Source organism: Myotis daubentonii, chromosome 5 (assembly GCF_963259705.1).
Source record: "Myotis daubentonii chromosome 5, mMyoDau2.1, whole genome shotgun sequence".
In the NCBI taxonomy this organism is placed as follows: domain Eukaryota; kingdom Metazoa; phylum Chordata; class Mammalia; order Chiroptera; family Vespertilionidae; genus Myotis; species Myotis daubentonii.
Window position 1 is genome coordinate 83,352,947 of NC_081844.1, and position 15,966 is coordinate 83,368,912.

The window sequence follows — 15,966 nt, forward strand, 5'->3', positions numbered from 1 at the left end:
ATCAGTCAGACTTCCAATCAAGTTTGAGGGTAAAGTTAAAATAATTTAATACACTTAAGGTCACAACATAATTTAACTCTCATCTACCATTCTCTACTGGAAGATATTAAAATGAATGGGTAATCTAAGAGAGAGGAAGTCTGAAGAAATAGAAAGAGGTTCAAAAACAGAATAGAGGTGAAATGAATCTCTAGGTGATGTTGAAGGATGATCCCAAGATGACAGTTGTGTATCAAATATAGACTAGTCCAGGTTGGATGTGTCTGAGACAGGCATTTTGAAAGATATCATCAAGTCCCCTGGCACATATTAATTGGATGAAACTATTGGATGATGTGATCTATTAAAGCTACCAAATAAACAAACAAACAAAAGAAGAAGAAATAAAATCCTAGAAAAAGGAGATCCAACTAGAATAAAAGGCAAAGAAAAATTCCAAGAATGATAACAAAGGGAAATCCCAGAGTGATAGCTGTGCAGCAGATGTACATACCACCCACCCAATTTAAGGGAAAATTCATATTTTGGGAGATATTGGAATGACCATGTGCAAAATTGTACTGAGAGGCAGTTAGAAGTGTGGGAAGAATACATTATATATATAAAGAAAACCAAGTAAATGAAAAAGCAAAGCAATTGTTAACCTCAAGAAAAAAGTGAGAAAAAATATAATTAAGACACAGCAATGCTCTTATAATGATACTGAGAGTGAAAGAAGACATTAAAGTTCCTTGAAAGTGTATAAGAGCTAAAACAGAACCCAACATAATAGAGTCAACTGGTAATGTCTAAAATGAATTAATCAAAATATAGCAGAATACAGATTAGTAGGACAAGAAATAACTAAAAGTTAAAATTGGCTGCCTATTGGAAACAGAACAGGAAAGTGAGGAGGAAAGTGGCAGAAAACTATTGTATTTTATTATACGCCTCTTAGTACTATTAGATTTTTGAACCAAGGTTATGTATTATTTTGAAGAAGTGAGTTTTAAAAGATAAGTAAATAGATTCCTTGAAACTCTCCCTATGAATAAAAATGAGATAAAATACTAAACATTACTAATAAGAATAGGGATATATCTAAAGATAAATAACATAATGGAGGCATAATAAATTTAAGTGGTTTTTAAATGAATGGTTTTAAAAATAAAATACAAATTACTTTTAAAGAAAACAAAGCCCGTATAGAGTAATAACCAAAGTAAAATGGAAAAGAGTCAGATCTACCATGAGTGAACCCACCAAACCCAGCCCATTTAAGGGCAAGTTGTAATTAAGCATGTAGAAACAGATGGTATAGATATAAAAACTAATCTGTTGCAAAAAAATGGAGGGAAATCTTCCATACCCATCCTATAAGGCTGGATATTTTAACACCAAAACCACAGATGTTTCACACACACTCATGCGTATACAGAACAACATGGGCCAGAAAAATCCTAAAACACCGTTGACACATCAAATTCATGTTTGCACGAAAGCAATAATATGTCATGGATAACTGTCTTTATATCAAGAACTCAAGAATTAAAAAGCTAAAGAATAAAGGTACAATTTCAACACATGTCAAAAATTTCTTTAAAATATGAAACCATAAAGAAAAAGAAGAAAACTTTCTTGATCGAAAAAGGAGCATTTACCCCAAGTAGAGATCAACCATCATAGCTAAAATTGAAATAATAGGAGCACTTTCACAAAAGTAAGAATGAACTACTTGCTATTGTTAATTTGAAGAGTATTCATTGCATATCCTTGGAGATGCAGGCCATTGAAATTATATGTGAACAATAATTTAAATTATATTATTACTTAAAGTGGGTGTAGGGTGAAGGTTGGGGTACAGAATGTGTTCCAGAAAATATCCTGGGTTAAGAGTAAAACCAAAAAGGATGATTGAATTCACAAAAAAACTGGAAAAAAGGCCCGTTACTCTGCAGTATGAACAGCACCACTGTTACGCAGTTAACAAATAAAGGTTGACTTTTTGATGAATTCTTCATTTTCGTATATAATCTTTACTATCAGTTTTAAAAGCAGGAGAAGGTTTTTTTTAGGATCTACTCCTGATGAGAATTCAGAGTTTAATTTCATGCCCCCAGATTAAGAAAAACATTTTATTTTTTCTATGAATTCAGATTATAAGAGGGGAGGACGGTTAAGCACTTACTAGCACTACTGTGACCATTTGAGGAAAACGATGGAATGAAGCCGCAAAGACCCAGGGAACATACTCCTGCTGGTGTTTTAACCCGCCATCTTTTTGCTCTAGTCTTGAAAAACGGGAATAACGTCCACAAAACGCAAGGTGGCGCTGCTGGCTAAAAAGAAGAAAAATACTCGCTTAAAGGGTGTTGCCGATTCCATTGTTAATAGAAAATCTGGCCAGTCAGAAAGGAAGAGGAAAGGACACCTTGGTAACAGGAGTTGGGGGAAGTGGGGATCCCTCCCCACAAGCATTGCTATTAGAAGCTCCTTTCTGAGGATTCCGTTGCTGCCATTCTGAAAGCTGCTTGGGGCTGAGTGACAGTGGTTTTTGAAGGACTGATTAAAAGAAGAATGGAGGCCAGAGTGGAGCGTGCGGTGCAGAAAAGGCAAGTCCTACTTCTTTATGTGTTTCTGGGAGTGTCTTGGGCTGGTGCTGAACCGCTTCGGTATTTTGCGGCGGAGGAAACCGAGAGAGGCACCTTTCTGGCCAACCTAGCAAACGACCTGGGGTTGGGGGTGGGGGAACTTTCAGCTCGGGGATCTAGGATCGTTTCAGATCAGAACATGCAATTTTTACTACTCAATCCGCTTACTGGTGATTTACTTCTAAATGAGAAATTAGACCGAGAGGAACTGTGCGGCTCCACAGAGCCCTGCGCGCTGCCTTTCCAGTTGTTGCTGGAAAAGCCTTTGCAGATTTTCCGTGCTGAACTATGGGTCAGAGACATCAACGATCATTCTCCAGTGTTTCTAGATAGAGAGATTCCCTTGAAAATATTAGAAAGCACCACCCCAGGGGCGGCATTTCTCCTAGAAAGGGCGCAGGACTCAGATGTTGGAACCAACAACTTGAGAAACTATACCATCAGCGCCAATGCCTATTTCCATGTTAATGTGCATGATAATGGGGAGGGGACTATCTATCCGGAATTAGTACTGGACCGAGTGCTAGATCGAGAGGAGGTGCCTGAGCTCAGTTTAACCCTCACCGCCTTGGATGGCGGCTCTCCGCCCAGATCCGGGACCGCCCTCGTGCGCATCCAGGTGATGGACATAAATGACAACGTCCCTGAGTTTGTACAGTCGCTCTACAAGGTGCAGGTGCCAGAGAACAGCCCTGTTGGCTCCCTGGTTGTCTCCGTGTCAGCTAGAGATTTAGACACCGGAAGTTATGGGGAAATAGTCTATGCATTTTTCTATGCCACTGAAAGAATTCTCAAAACGTTTCAAATCAATTCAACATCTGGCAATCTTCATCTTAAAGCCGGATTAAACTATGAGGAAATGCAAACTTACACACTAACTATTCAGGCCAAGGATGGTGGAGGGCTTTCTGCAAAATGCACCGTGGTGGTCCACGTAACAGACATCAATGATAACGCACCAGAACTACTCATGTCATCACTTACAAGCTCCATTGCAGAAAACTCAGCCGAGACTATTGTGGCTGTTTTTAGGATTAGAGACAAAGATTCAGGTAACAATGCAAAGATGGTGTGCTCCATCCAAGAGGATCTCCCCTTCGCCCTGAAGCCATCAGTAGAAAATTTCTACACCCTGGTAACAGAGAGACCGCTGGACAGGGAGAGCAGAGCAGAATACAACATCACCATCACTGTCACTGACTTGGGGACCCCAAGACTGAAAACTGAGCACAACATCACCCTGCTGGTGTCCGACGTCAACGACAACGCCCCCGCCTTCACCCAAACCGCCTACACCCTGTTCCTCCGCGAGAACAACAGCCCCGCCCTGCACATCGGCAGCGTCAGCGCCACAGACAGGGACGCGGGCGCCAACGCCCAGCTCACCTACTCGCTGCTGCCGCCCCACGACCCGCGGCTGCCCCTGGCCTCGCTCGTGTCCATCAACGCGGACAACGGCCACCTGTTCGCCCTGAGGGCGCTGGACTTCGAGGCGCTGCAGGCGTTCGAGTTCCGCGTGGGCGCCACGGACCGCGGGTCGCCCGCGCTGAGCAGCCAGGCGCTGGTGCGCGTGCAGGTGCTGGACGCCAACGACAACGCGCCCTTCGTGCTGTACCCGCTGCAGAACGGCTCTGCGCCCTGCACCGAGCTGGTGCCCAGGGCGGCCGAGCCGGGCTACCTGGTGAGCAAGGTGGTGGCGGTGGACGCAGACTCGGGCCAGAACGCCTGGCTGTCGTTCCAGCTGCTCAAGGCCACGGAGCCCGGGCTGTTCGGCGTGTGGGCGCACAATGGCGAGGTGCGCACGGCGCGGCTGCTGAGCGAGCGCGACGCGGCCAAGCACAGGCTGCTGGTGCTGGTCAAGGACAATGGCGAGCCCGCGCTGTCGGCCAGCGTCACGCTGCACGTGCTGCTGGTGGATGGCTTCTCGCAGCCCTACCTGCCGCTGCCCGAAGCGGCGGCCGACCAGGCGCAGGCCGACCCGCTGACGGTCTACCTGGTCATCGCGTTGGCGTCGGTGTCGTCGCTGTTCCTGTTCTCGGTGCTGGCGTTCATCGCGGTGCGGCTGTGCAGGCGCAGCAGGGCCGCCTGGGTGGGTGGCTGTTCGGTGCCTGAGGGCCCCTTTCCGGGCCACCTGGTGGACGTCAGCGGTACTGGGACCCTGTCCCAGAGCTACCAGTATGAGGTGTGTCTGAGGGGTGGCTCAGGGACCTCTAGCGAGTTTAAGTTCCTGAAGCCGATTATTTCTAATCTGCAGTCCCAGGGCACCGGGAGGGAAGTGGAAGAATATCCTGCATTTCGGGATGATTTGGGTTTCTGATAAAAAATGGGAAATAAATGCGAGTGTTGTGTCTGTGAATACTTTCCTATAATTTACCATGTGTTACCTGTGGAAGATTGCTTGCACATTATTTCAAGCATTTTTAAAGCCACAGAATTAGTTTGGTTACACAGGAAAGGACCTAGCTTTAGCCCTAAGAACCCTCCACAAAGCATGGAATTCATGTGTCTATTTGATCTCTATAACAGTTATGCATTCTGTGTAGTCTATTAAGTAATGATAAATGTTTGGATGTTGTAAATTAATTTTCATTTTCTTCAGACTCTATTGCTTTTTTATTTTCTGAGTTGATTTCAGTGCTGTAGATATATACTTGCTTTAAGTTTTAGAAGCACAGATTACACAGTATCTTTTGAAGTTTTTAAGAAAGTACTTAGTATACATCACACACGATTTCAACATTTTTAATCTTAGAAGCAAACCTATGAGGAGAGGTATTTTTGAAATGGGCAAGTAGATATTCATAGAGGGTCAATAAATTCAGTAAGAACACCAATTAATACATGGCAGAATTGAGTATCTTTCCTAAATCTTTCTGCCACTGGGATCTTGCTATGATGCTGTACTCTTTTCTGGCATTAGATATCACATTGAAAGTTTCTCCATAATTAAGGAGAAGAAATACTTTTCTCTTATTCACATTCCTGTTCGGTCTTTTCTATAATTAGAAGTAATAGTGTATATATTGGCTTGTGGTTTTATTTTCTTAAAAACTAATAATCCAGCTTTACTGAATTAATTATTTAATTACTAGAGGCCTGGTTCATGAAATTCGTGCACTGGGGGTGGGGGGTGGGGTTTGTGTCCCTCAGCCTAGCCTGCACCCTCTCCAATCTGGGACATCCCTCTCACAATCTGGAGCTGCTGGCTCCCAACCGCTTGCCTGCCTGCCTGCCTGATTGTCCCTAACACTCTGCCTGCCAGCCTGATCAGCCCCTAACCACTCCCCTGCCAGCTTGATCAATGCCTAACTGCTCCCCTGCTGGCCCGATTGCCCCCAACTGCCTCCCCTGCCGGCCTGGTCACCCCCAACTGTGCTCCCCTGCCAGCCCAGTTGCCCCCAACTACCCTCCCCTACCATCCTTGTTGCCCCTAACTACCCTCCCCTGTAGGTCTGGTTCCCCCCAACTGCCCTCCCCTGCTGGCCTGGTCGCCCACAACTCCCCTCCCCTGCCAGCCATCTTGTGGCTGTGGGCACCGCCATCTCTGAGGGTGGGGCAGTCAATTAGCATATTCCCTCCATATTGGCTGTGGGCACCACCATCTTTGAGGGCAGGACAGTCAATTAGCCTATTCCCTCCTTATTGGCTGTGGGTGCCGTCACCTTTGCGATGGTGTGAGGATCAATTAGCATATTCCCTATTTATTAGATAGTATTATTATTAAAGCATTGATCTAACCAAATCTCAAGTAAAAAAAATGGAAAGGTCACTTTTTGCTTTTTTCTTGTTATCCCAATATATGACCTTCATTTCACAGAAAAGATTAACTCTGAATAGAAATATTACATAATTTTGATTTCTTCAGTAGTTTATTAATTTTGTCACATTGTAGTGATATTTCTGTGGTGGTCCTTACCTACCTTTTAAAACACATTTCCTCCTTTAATTTGAAAGTTTGTTTTGTTAACCCTCTTATTCAATATACTACAGTGCTGAATCAGCAAAGTATAAGAAAAAGAATCATTTAAAATATGTAATAATAAAAAGAAACAACTTACAATTAAATTATTTAGAGATGCTTGGGAGTTAAGGAGAAGCTTTGTTTGTTATAATAATCTGTAACTGCTCTTTCTTAAACCTTGTCCAGATAATTTTTCCATGGCTGTATTCTGAATATATTATAAATCAGTGCTGGTAACTCTTAAAATAGTACTCTTACTATGTATTACTAATGGGATATAGTCTAAGGACAAAAAATTCTCACAGCATTCAAATTCTAAATTGTTTTCATAGTGTCAGGATGAAATTATCCAGTTTTCTTACTTCTAACAAATTAATGACATGGAAAAGGGGAGGAGGGAATTTTCAACAATAAAATAAAGGTAATATGTGGTTAATCTTGTTTGGCTCTTGATTCAAGGAAATGTGTAAGAATTGTAGAGAATGTGAATACAGATGCATATTAAATAATATTAATCTAATTTCTTAGGCATGATATAGCATTGTAGTTGTTTTTTTAGGCCATTAAACATTAGAGGTATATGATGAAGTATTTATGGGTGATAATTTAGTTTGGGATGTGAAAATGTTAGGGAGATAAACAATTATGACAAAATATTTATAATTGTTGAAGCTAGTTATGAGTATGTGGAGGTCCATCATACTATTCTCCTTCTTTGTGGTTTTGAAGTTTTTCAAAACAAAGGTTTGTTTTTTTTTATTGGCACTGTAAGAAGAAAAGTGGAGTTAACAAAAATAGGACATTCTTCTGAATACAGAATTACCACTGCTCTCAAAAATCATACCTCTATTAGATAAACTCTCCAGCCTTTCATTGTGTCATCATTTAACATAATAACTTCTATCTGAGCTCATTCTGCTCAAGCATTCTTCTACCACTTGAATATTGGATGTCTTTCTAGTCATGGCAATGGACTCATGTAAACTCAGCTACCTGGTGGCATCAAATTACTTGCCTGGTGTGTGTGTGTGTGTGTGTGTGTGTGTGTGTGTGTGTTTAACCTGTCTCTGCCTCATTTTCTTATCTGTGTGGGGAGAACTCACAGCAACCCTAAATAATAGGTACTATTATATTATAATGTCCACCTTACAGATGAGAAAGCTGAGGCAGAAGTTAAATAATTTGTCCAAGATTCATAGATAGCTACTAATTGTTCCCATAGTCCCTGGCAAAAAAGTATATTCTGAAAGTTTTCTATGTTACTCCAATTATATATTTAAAGAATTTTCCTGCATATATTCTTTCTTCTCAGCTAGACTAATATATAACAATTTTCTTTTTGCTCCAAACTCAACATTAGTAAAGGTAAAAAGTCTCTACTAATGTCATTTCCCTTGTATGGTCTTCAGACTATTGTCTGTATCGTAAGGTCCAGCAATAGTAGAGTTAGAGTTGCAACTTGTACAACACAGGCAAGAGTTAGAAATAGTGCATCCATTTTCATCCCAGAAAATGTAATATCCTGTGAGGACGCGTGGTGGCGCTGCAGGATAAGAAGGTACAAACCGGAACCGCAGCTGCGGCTCCATGAACAGACAAAACTTAACCAGCAGAGTCTGGAAGCCCCCTGGAAAGCTAGGGCGCCACAGAAGCAGGACTGGGTCCTCTAAAAAGGACTGCTCACTGGGATATTTCCGAGGCATCCTGTGCAATATTCAGTCTCAGATCCTGAGTTCTTCACAGCTCCGCGGAAGCAGCCTCGCCAGAGGCCGTACCAAGCAAGAACAATGGAGGCCAGCAGGAAGCTCATTTGCAGACAAAGGCAAGTCCTTTTCCTTGTTCTCTTCTTGGGCTTATCTCAGGCGGGCACTGAACCTAGACGCTATTCTGTGGTGGAGGAAACTGAGGGGAGCTCTTTTGTAACCAATTTAGCAAAGGACCTGGGTCTGGGGCAGAGGGAACTCTCCAGGCGGGGGGCTAGGGTCATTTCCAAAGGGAACAAACTGCATCTGCAGCTGGATCAGGCGACTGGGGATTTGTTGCTAAATGAGAAACTGGACCGCGAGGAACTGTGTGATCACACAGAGCCCTGTGTGCTGCGTTTCCAGGTGTTGCTAGCGAATCCCTTAGAGTTTTTTCAAGCTGAGCTGCAAGTAATAGACATAAATGACCATGCTCCGGTGTTTGTGGAAAGAGATATGGTGCTAAAAATATCGGAGAGCAGTCCTCCCGGAACTGCATTTCCTCTGAAGAACGCTCAGGACGAAGATGTAGGCCGGAATAATATTGAGAACTATATAATCAATCCCAACTCCTATTTTCGGGTTCTCACCCGAGAACGAAGCGATGGAAGGAAATATCCCGAGCTGGTGCTGGACAAAGCGCTGGATCGAGAGGAGGAACCTGAGCTCAGGTTAACCCTCACAGCGCTGGATGGTGGCTCTCCACCGCAGTCTGGCACCGCTCAGGTCTACATTGAAGTCGTGGACATCAACGATAATGCCCCTGAATTTGAGCAGCCTTTCTATAGGGTACAGATCCCTGAGGACAGTCCCATAGGTTTCCTGATTGTCAAGGTCTCTGCTACGGATGTAGACATAGGAGTCAATGGAGAGATTTCCTATTCACTTTTCCAGGCTCCAGAAGAGATTAGGAAAACCTTTGAGCTCAACCCCCTGACAGGAGATATTCGACTGAAAAGACAACTTGATTTCGAAGCTATTCAGTCCTATGAGGTCATTGTTGAGGCTAAAGATGCGGGAAGCTTGTCTGGAAAATGCACCGTTCTGACTCAGGTCCTGGATGTGAACGACAATGCTCCAGAAGTCACCATGTCCGCACTTACCAGGCAGATCCCTGAGAATTCGCCTGAGACGGTGGTTGCCCTGTTCAGTGTTTCCGATCTTGATTCGGAAGAAAACGGGAAAATAAGTTGCTCTATTCAGGACAATCTACCCTTTCTCCTAAAATCTTCCTTGGAAAACTTCTACACCCTAGTAACAGAGGGACCGCTGGACAGAGAGACCACGGCCGAATACAACATCACCATCACCGTCACCGACATGGGGACCCCCAGGCTGGAAACCCAGCACAACATCACCCTGCTGGTGTCCGACGTCAACGACAACGCCCCCGCCTTCACCCAAACCGCCTACACCCTGTTCCTCCGCGAGAACAACAGCCCCGCCCTGCACATCGGCAGCGTCAGCGGCACAGACAGGGACGTGGGCGCCAACGCCCAGCTCACCTACTCGCTGCTGCCGCCCCACGACCCGCGGCTGCCCCTGGCCTCGCTCGTGTCCATCAACGCGGACAACGGCCACCTGTTCGCCCTGAGGGCGCTGGACTTCGAGGCGCTGCAGGCGTTCGAGTTCCGCGTGGGCGCCACGGACCGCGGGTCCCCCGCGCTGAGCAGCCAGGCGCTGGTGCGCGTGCAGGTGCTGGACGCCAACGACAACGCGCCCTTCGTGCTGTACCCGCTGCAGAACGGCTCTGCGCCCTGCACCGAGCTGGTGCCCAGGGCGGCCGAGCCGGGCTACCTGGTGAGCAAGGTGGTGGCGGTGGACGCAGACTCGGGCCAGAACGCCTGGCTGTCGTTCCAGCTGCTCAAGGCCACGGAGCCCGGGCTGTTCGGCGTGTGGGCGCACAATGGCGAGGTGCGCACGGCGCGGCTGCTGAGCGAGCGCGACGCGGCCAAGCACAGGCTGCTGGTGCTGGTCAAGGACAATGGCGAGCCCGCGCTGTCGGCCAGCGTCACGCTGCACGTGCTGCTGGTGGATGGCTTCTCGCAGCCCTACCTGCCGCTGCCCGAAGCGGCGGCCAACCAGGCGCAGGCCGACCCGCTGACCGTGTACCTGGTCATCGCGCTGGCGTCGGTGTCGTCGCTGTTCCTGTTCTCGGTGCTGGCGTTCATCGCGGTGCGGCTGTGCAGGCGCAGCAGGGCCGCCTGGGTGGGTGGCTGTTCGGTGCCTGAGGGCCCCTTTCCGGGCCACCTGGTGGACGTCAGCGGTACTGGGACCCTGTCCCAGAGCTACCAGTATGAGGTGTGTCTGATGGGAGGTTCAGGGACCAGCGAGTTCAAGTTTCTGAAGCCTATTGTGCCCAATTCTCAGGGCCATTACCCTGGGGCAGAAGTAGAAGAAAACCCTGACTTCAAGAATGACTTTAGTTTTAGTATTCAGTGACCATAATTGTTTATCTTATTCCAGCTACTTCAATTGGTAAATTCAAGGTGATGATTTATTTTTTGCACCTATTATGAATTTTTAAATTATACTAAGCTTCCTTGCAAATTTTCTTACATTATTCCTTTCTTTTAAATATTGGTATCTTATCATTTCTTCATTACTATAAAAGATGAGTGGTCCTAAAACTTGCCTCTCAAAAACTGATGAAGTTAATAATTGTACAAATCCTTGTTCTGGGATAGCTTTAGAATGTATTAGGAAAAAACAGTGAAACATTAATTCTCTATATATAATTGACTTTGTTTTATTGAGATTTTTTTGTTTTTTGTTAGTTTTTAATTATTGGTTATATAAGAGAAGTTATGCACTAACACTCACGGGGAAGTATGCCTAACCAGGAAGAAAAGAGAACTGGCACCATGAGAATTTGGCTCATTTTATTCTGCTCTACTAGTACTATCTTTGATATTGTTTTCTCTTAAAATGTTATATTTACTATGCTTCCTTTCATTAATATACCTCTGTTAGTTTTAACTTCATTATTTTAATTACTTTTCATTTTGTTTCATTGATGTTCAAAGGAGGGGGAAAGCTACACAGTGTTTATCCAGTGAGATGAAATAGCAAAGCAGCAAATTTGGCTTTTCCCATTTGAGAAACATTGAGTAGCCATGACAAAAAATACACTGGCCAGACAATATCCATTCATTTTTTCTAGTTTCTAACAGATCCTAAATTCCACTTAGGGCATTAGTTTGCTTATTCAAAAGAACACATTTTGCCAACCTCCTTGGCAGGTACAATGGAGATTTGACTAGGTTTTAGTCAATGAGATGTATATACAAATGTTGTAGAAGACTTCTAAGAAAGCTGTTTAAAGGAAGAGTCATTTGGGTAGGGGTCCCTTTTGTCCTTCTCTAGTCCTTGCATCTTAGAATGCGTAAGTCATGGTGGGAACACAGTCGTCCATGTTGGATCATAAAGCAACAATAAGAATGGAAATAATGAATGAAGACAGTCAGTATAGAATAAACTTTAAGGAGATGAGGGCCCCTGATGATCACAGAGCCATTATGTCATCCTTGGAATGCCTGCTTCTGAACTTTTTTTTTTACTTGTGAAATAAAGGAACTTCTGTCTCATTTAAGCTACCATCATCATTTTAGTTTTGTGGTACCTCCAGTGAAATCCAACCCTAATGCTTTAACATTAAGATTTTTCATTAAAACATTATATAATAAGTGAAATGCACAGATCTTAACTGTATAGTCTGAGCTAACCGATCTGTTTTAAGTTCTTAATTTTGAATTCTAATTTAATTAAAAGTAGTGTATAGAGTGCTTTACACGAATTACCTTTTTAATCTTCTACCAAACCTTAAGGCAGTTGGCATATTGTCCCCTCCTTTACATATGAGAAGCTGAAGCTAAGAAAAGTTAAGTAACTTGTTCACAAGTCTGAGTAATAAAAGAAAATTTTTTTAATCTATTCTAAGTCTACTTGAATTGAATGCCCCAGTTTTTAACCCATGTGTTATATATAATGGCAGGTGTTGACTGGTAGCATTGTCTTCCTAAGAAAGTGAAATCCATCTATTTCATGAACTGAACTCCTATGTAGAAATGTAACTTTCGGTTCATAGTTGTGTGTGTTTCAATGCCACACTGCTCTGGACCAATAAACTCAAAGTTCTTGTGGAAACACTGACCTCTCTAAGCTAGGTCAGACAGCACAATTGATCATCACCATAAATGAATCAGCCCAAAATATCTTCCTGTACATTCTCAACATGTCACATTTATTATTGCAGAGATGAATGCCCTAAATAGAGACTAGAAGTGTCCTATGGTTGTATTTCTTGTACTTTCCCTTCAGTCTTTTTCCATCATCCCTAAAATATATTTTTCATTTCCTTTGGAAAATTCAAATTTGCATATATATATATATATATATATATATATATATATATATATACACACACACACACACACACTAGGACCCAGTGCACGAATTCGTGCACATTGAAAGGAACTGTGGGCCATGGGCACAGGGGCGGGTCTTGACCCATACTCCATGCCCCCACCCAGCCCCTCCCACCACGGCTCTGGTCCCCTGTCTATTGGCAGCCCTGCTTCTGCTGCTGCTGCTGGCACCCACTGAGCGATTGGGGCAGGCATCATCAGCAGGTGCAAGCAGCGCTTGCTGCCCCAATCACCCCTCAGGAGCAGATGGAGGTGGAGAAGCCCTCAGGGGCGATCGGGGCCAGCAGCCTCTGCTCACACCCACTAATGGCACCAAGCGATCAGGACTGGCACCAGGCACCAGCAGAGGGTGCAAGCGGTGGCTCTGGCATCGGCTGTGGGTGTGAGCAGGGGCAGTGCTGGCAGCAGGTGTGAGTGTTGGGCAGTAGCATGGTGCATGGGAGCAAAGAATTTTCAGTAACCAGCAGAAGCTCCCCCCGATGACAGCGACTGGTGCCCTGTCTTGGTCTGGCGCCCCTGCTCACCTGCTCCACCATCCTGACATGGCTGATCCCACCATGTTCTGCACTATGCTGCCATGTTCTGCACACACTCCCTGGTGGTCAGTGCACATCATAGCGACTGGTTTGGTTGTTCAGTTGTTCTACCGCTCAGTCTATTTGTATATTAGGGTTATATATATATATATATATATATATATATATATATATATATATATATATTGATTTGTAAGTCCCTTATTTAAACTAAATATAGTGTATTCATTTTAGCATACCATTTGTTTTAAAGCAGCTGTATTCTGGCATTAATCCTAACTAAAATAATTTAAGAAAGCATAGGCAATGTTGTGGAGGAATTTTTATCCCTAAGTAATTTAGAGATTCTGGAAATTTAATAAGGAAAATGTGTTAGGTTCCAGTTATTTTCTGTAAAGTTAACCATAGATCTTTGTCAGCTTCTCTTAAAAGTTTGCTGGGGGGAAAAAAGATGTCAAGGGTCATAGACACCTTTATTCTGAAAGACTGGTTTACCAGAACTGAATCAGACATTCTTCAGCATTTTCTGTGATAATATTATTCTTGTAGACTGATAAATTTTTGTTGACTCAGCTACTACGTGCATGAAAATTTATGCTTGTATTATGTATTAGGTTTCCATTGTTGCTATAAAAATTACCACAAATGTAGTTGCTTAAAACAATAAAAATGTACTACCTTATAGTTCTATAGATCAGGTCTCAAATATGGGTCTTACTGGGCTAAAATCAAGGTGTTAGCAGAAATACATTCTTTTCTTATGGCTCTCGAGCAGCGGTTCATAACCTGTGGGTCGCGACCCCTTTGGGGGTCGAACTACCCTTTCATAGGGGTCGTCTGGGACCATCGAAAAACACATATATAATTACATATTGTTTTTGTGATTAATCACTATGCTTTAATTATGTTCAATTTGTCACAATGAAATTGGGGGTCACCACAACATGAGGAACTGTATTAAAGGGTCGCGGCATTAGGAAGGTTGAGAACCACTGGAGGATATCTAGAAGATAATCTAGAGGATAATCCATTTCTTTGTCTTTTCTAGCTTCCAGGCTGCCTGCATTACTTGACTCATGACCCCATTATTTCTTCTCCAAAGTCAGGAGCTTTGTATCTCCTTAATTATTCTTTTGTAATAACAACACCTCCCTCTTTTGTAGTCACACCTCCCTTTGACCATAACCAGGAAAGGTTCTGTCCCACCCAGATAATCCAGGATAATTTTCCCTTTACAAGGTCCTCAACTTATTTGCATCTGTGAAATATCTTTTGTTATGAAATATAACAGATTTACAAATTTTGGGAATTAGGCTGTGGACCTCTTTGGGTGGGTGGCCATTATTCTGCCCACAACAGATGGCTGCTTGGAAGACAATTACCCAGTCTAGTAGTACCATTTGTGTTCAAATTAAGGTTTTTATACTAAGAATTTAGGCCTCATTGATTAGATGCTTTAACCCCAGACAAGATAATTAACAAACTTCTGAAAATCACTCACAAAAACACTGAGTTGATAAAGATATCACAAATCTTTGCTGAAATTCAATTCAAATATTAGAAATGGAAAAATGGGACAATAATACAAATCTGATAAGGGACTTGTAACTAGACATATAAAGAACTCTTAAAACTCAATTATAAAAAGACAAATAACCCAGTTTAAAAATGGGTGAAGATCTGAATAGACATTCTTCCAAGGAAGATATACAAATGGCCAATAAGCACATGAAAAGATGTTTAACATCCTTACTCATCAGAGCAATGCAAATCAAAATCCTGAGATACAACTTCACATCCACTAGGATGGCTGGAATCAAAATGTCAGATAATAACAAGTGTTGGGAAGATGTGGAAAAATCGGAATGCTGGTGCTCTGCTGGTGGGAATGTAAAATGGTGCAGCTGCTTTGGAAAACAATCTGGCAGATCTTCAATTAAACATAGATATGTTATGTGACCTAGCAAGCCTATTCCTAGAAAAATGAAAATATACGCCCCCACAAACACTTGTATATGAGTGTTTATAGCAGCAGTAGTCATTGTGATACAAACCACATGCAGAAATAAATTGTATAATATTTTAAAAAGTAGAAACACCTCAAATGTCCATCAACAGAGGAATGGATAGTAAACATGTGATGTATCTATACAGAGCTTTATTATCATGCTGCAAAAATGGACAAAGTACTGACGCATGCTACAACTTGGATGAACCTTGAAAACATGCTAAGTGGAAGAAGCCAGTCAAAAAAGTCCACATGTTGTTTTATTCCATTCATGTGAAAGTCCAGAATGGGAAAGTCAGAAAGTAAATTAGTGGTTGATTAGGACTTGGGGCAGAAGGATGAAGGAATAGGGAGGTGATAGCTGAAATTTATGGTGTTTTTGAGGTAATGAAAATGTTATAAAATTGGCTCTGGTAAAGAATCCATTACTCTCTGAATATACTAAAAGCCACTGAATTATACACTGTAAATAGGTAAATTTTATGGAATGTGAATTATATCTCATTAAAGCTGTTTTATATTCATATTATCAGAAGTGTGAAAGCTTTACATATTTAAAACTAGATATTTCATAACAAACAGAAAAACTAAATCAGAGTGTTGGTAGTGCTTTTAATTTCAGTTGTAAAATTCTTTCAAAGAAATACATTTTAACATTTCTG

The 15,966-nt window shown here is 42.8% G+C and overlaps 2 protein-coding genes across 2 annotated transcripts; both read left to right on the top strand.

Annotated features, from left to right (window-relative positions):
- Nucleotides 1-2,346: 2,346 nt before the first annotated feature.
- On the top strand, nucleotides 2,347-7,535 carry PCDHB7 (protocadherin beta 7). Its single transcript, XM_059698647.1, has one exon. The coding sequence runs from the start codon at nucleotides 2,557-2,559 to the stop codon at nucleotides 4,945-4,947; it is 2,391 nt and encodes a 796-aa protein (XP_059554630.1). The 5' UTR covers nucleotides 2,347-2,556; the 3' UTR covers nucleotides 4,948-7,535.
- Nucleotides 7,536-8,184: 649 nt separating this feature from the next.
- LOC132235758 (protocadherin beta-13-like) lies at nucleotides 8,185-12,728 on the top strand. Its single transcript, XM_059698646.1, has one exon. The coding sequence runs from the start codon at nucleotides 8,379-8,381 to the stop codon at nucleotides 10,773-10,775; it is 2,397 nt and encodes a 798-aa protein (XP_059554629.1). The 5' UTR covers nucleotides 8,185-8,378; the 3' UTR covers nucleotides 10,776-12,728.
- The last annotated feature ends 3,238 nt before the right edge of the window (nucleotides 12,729-15,966 follow it).

What these genes read in the sequence shown, in the direction of transcription:
- LOC132235758 (XM_059698646.1), top strand. Translation starts at nt 8,379, where the DNA reads ATGGAGGCCAGCAGGAAGCTCATTTGCAGACAAAGGCAAGTCCTTTTC.
- PCDHB7 (XM_059698647.1), top strand. Translation starts at nt 2,557, where the DNA reads ATGGAGGCCAGAGTGGAGCGTGCGGTGCAGAAAAGGCAAGTCCTACTT.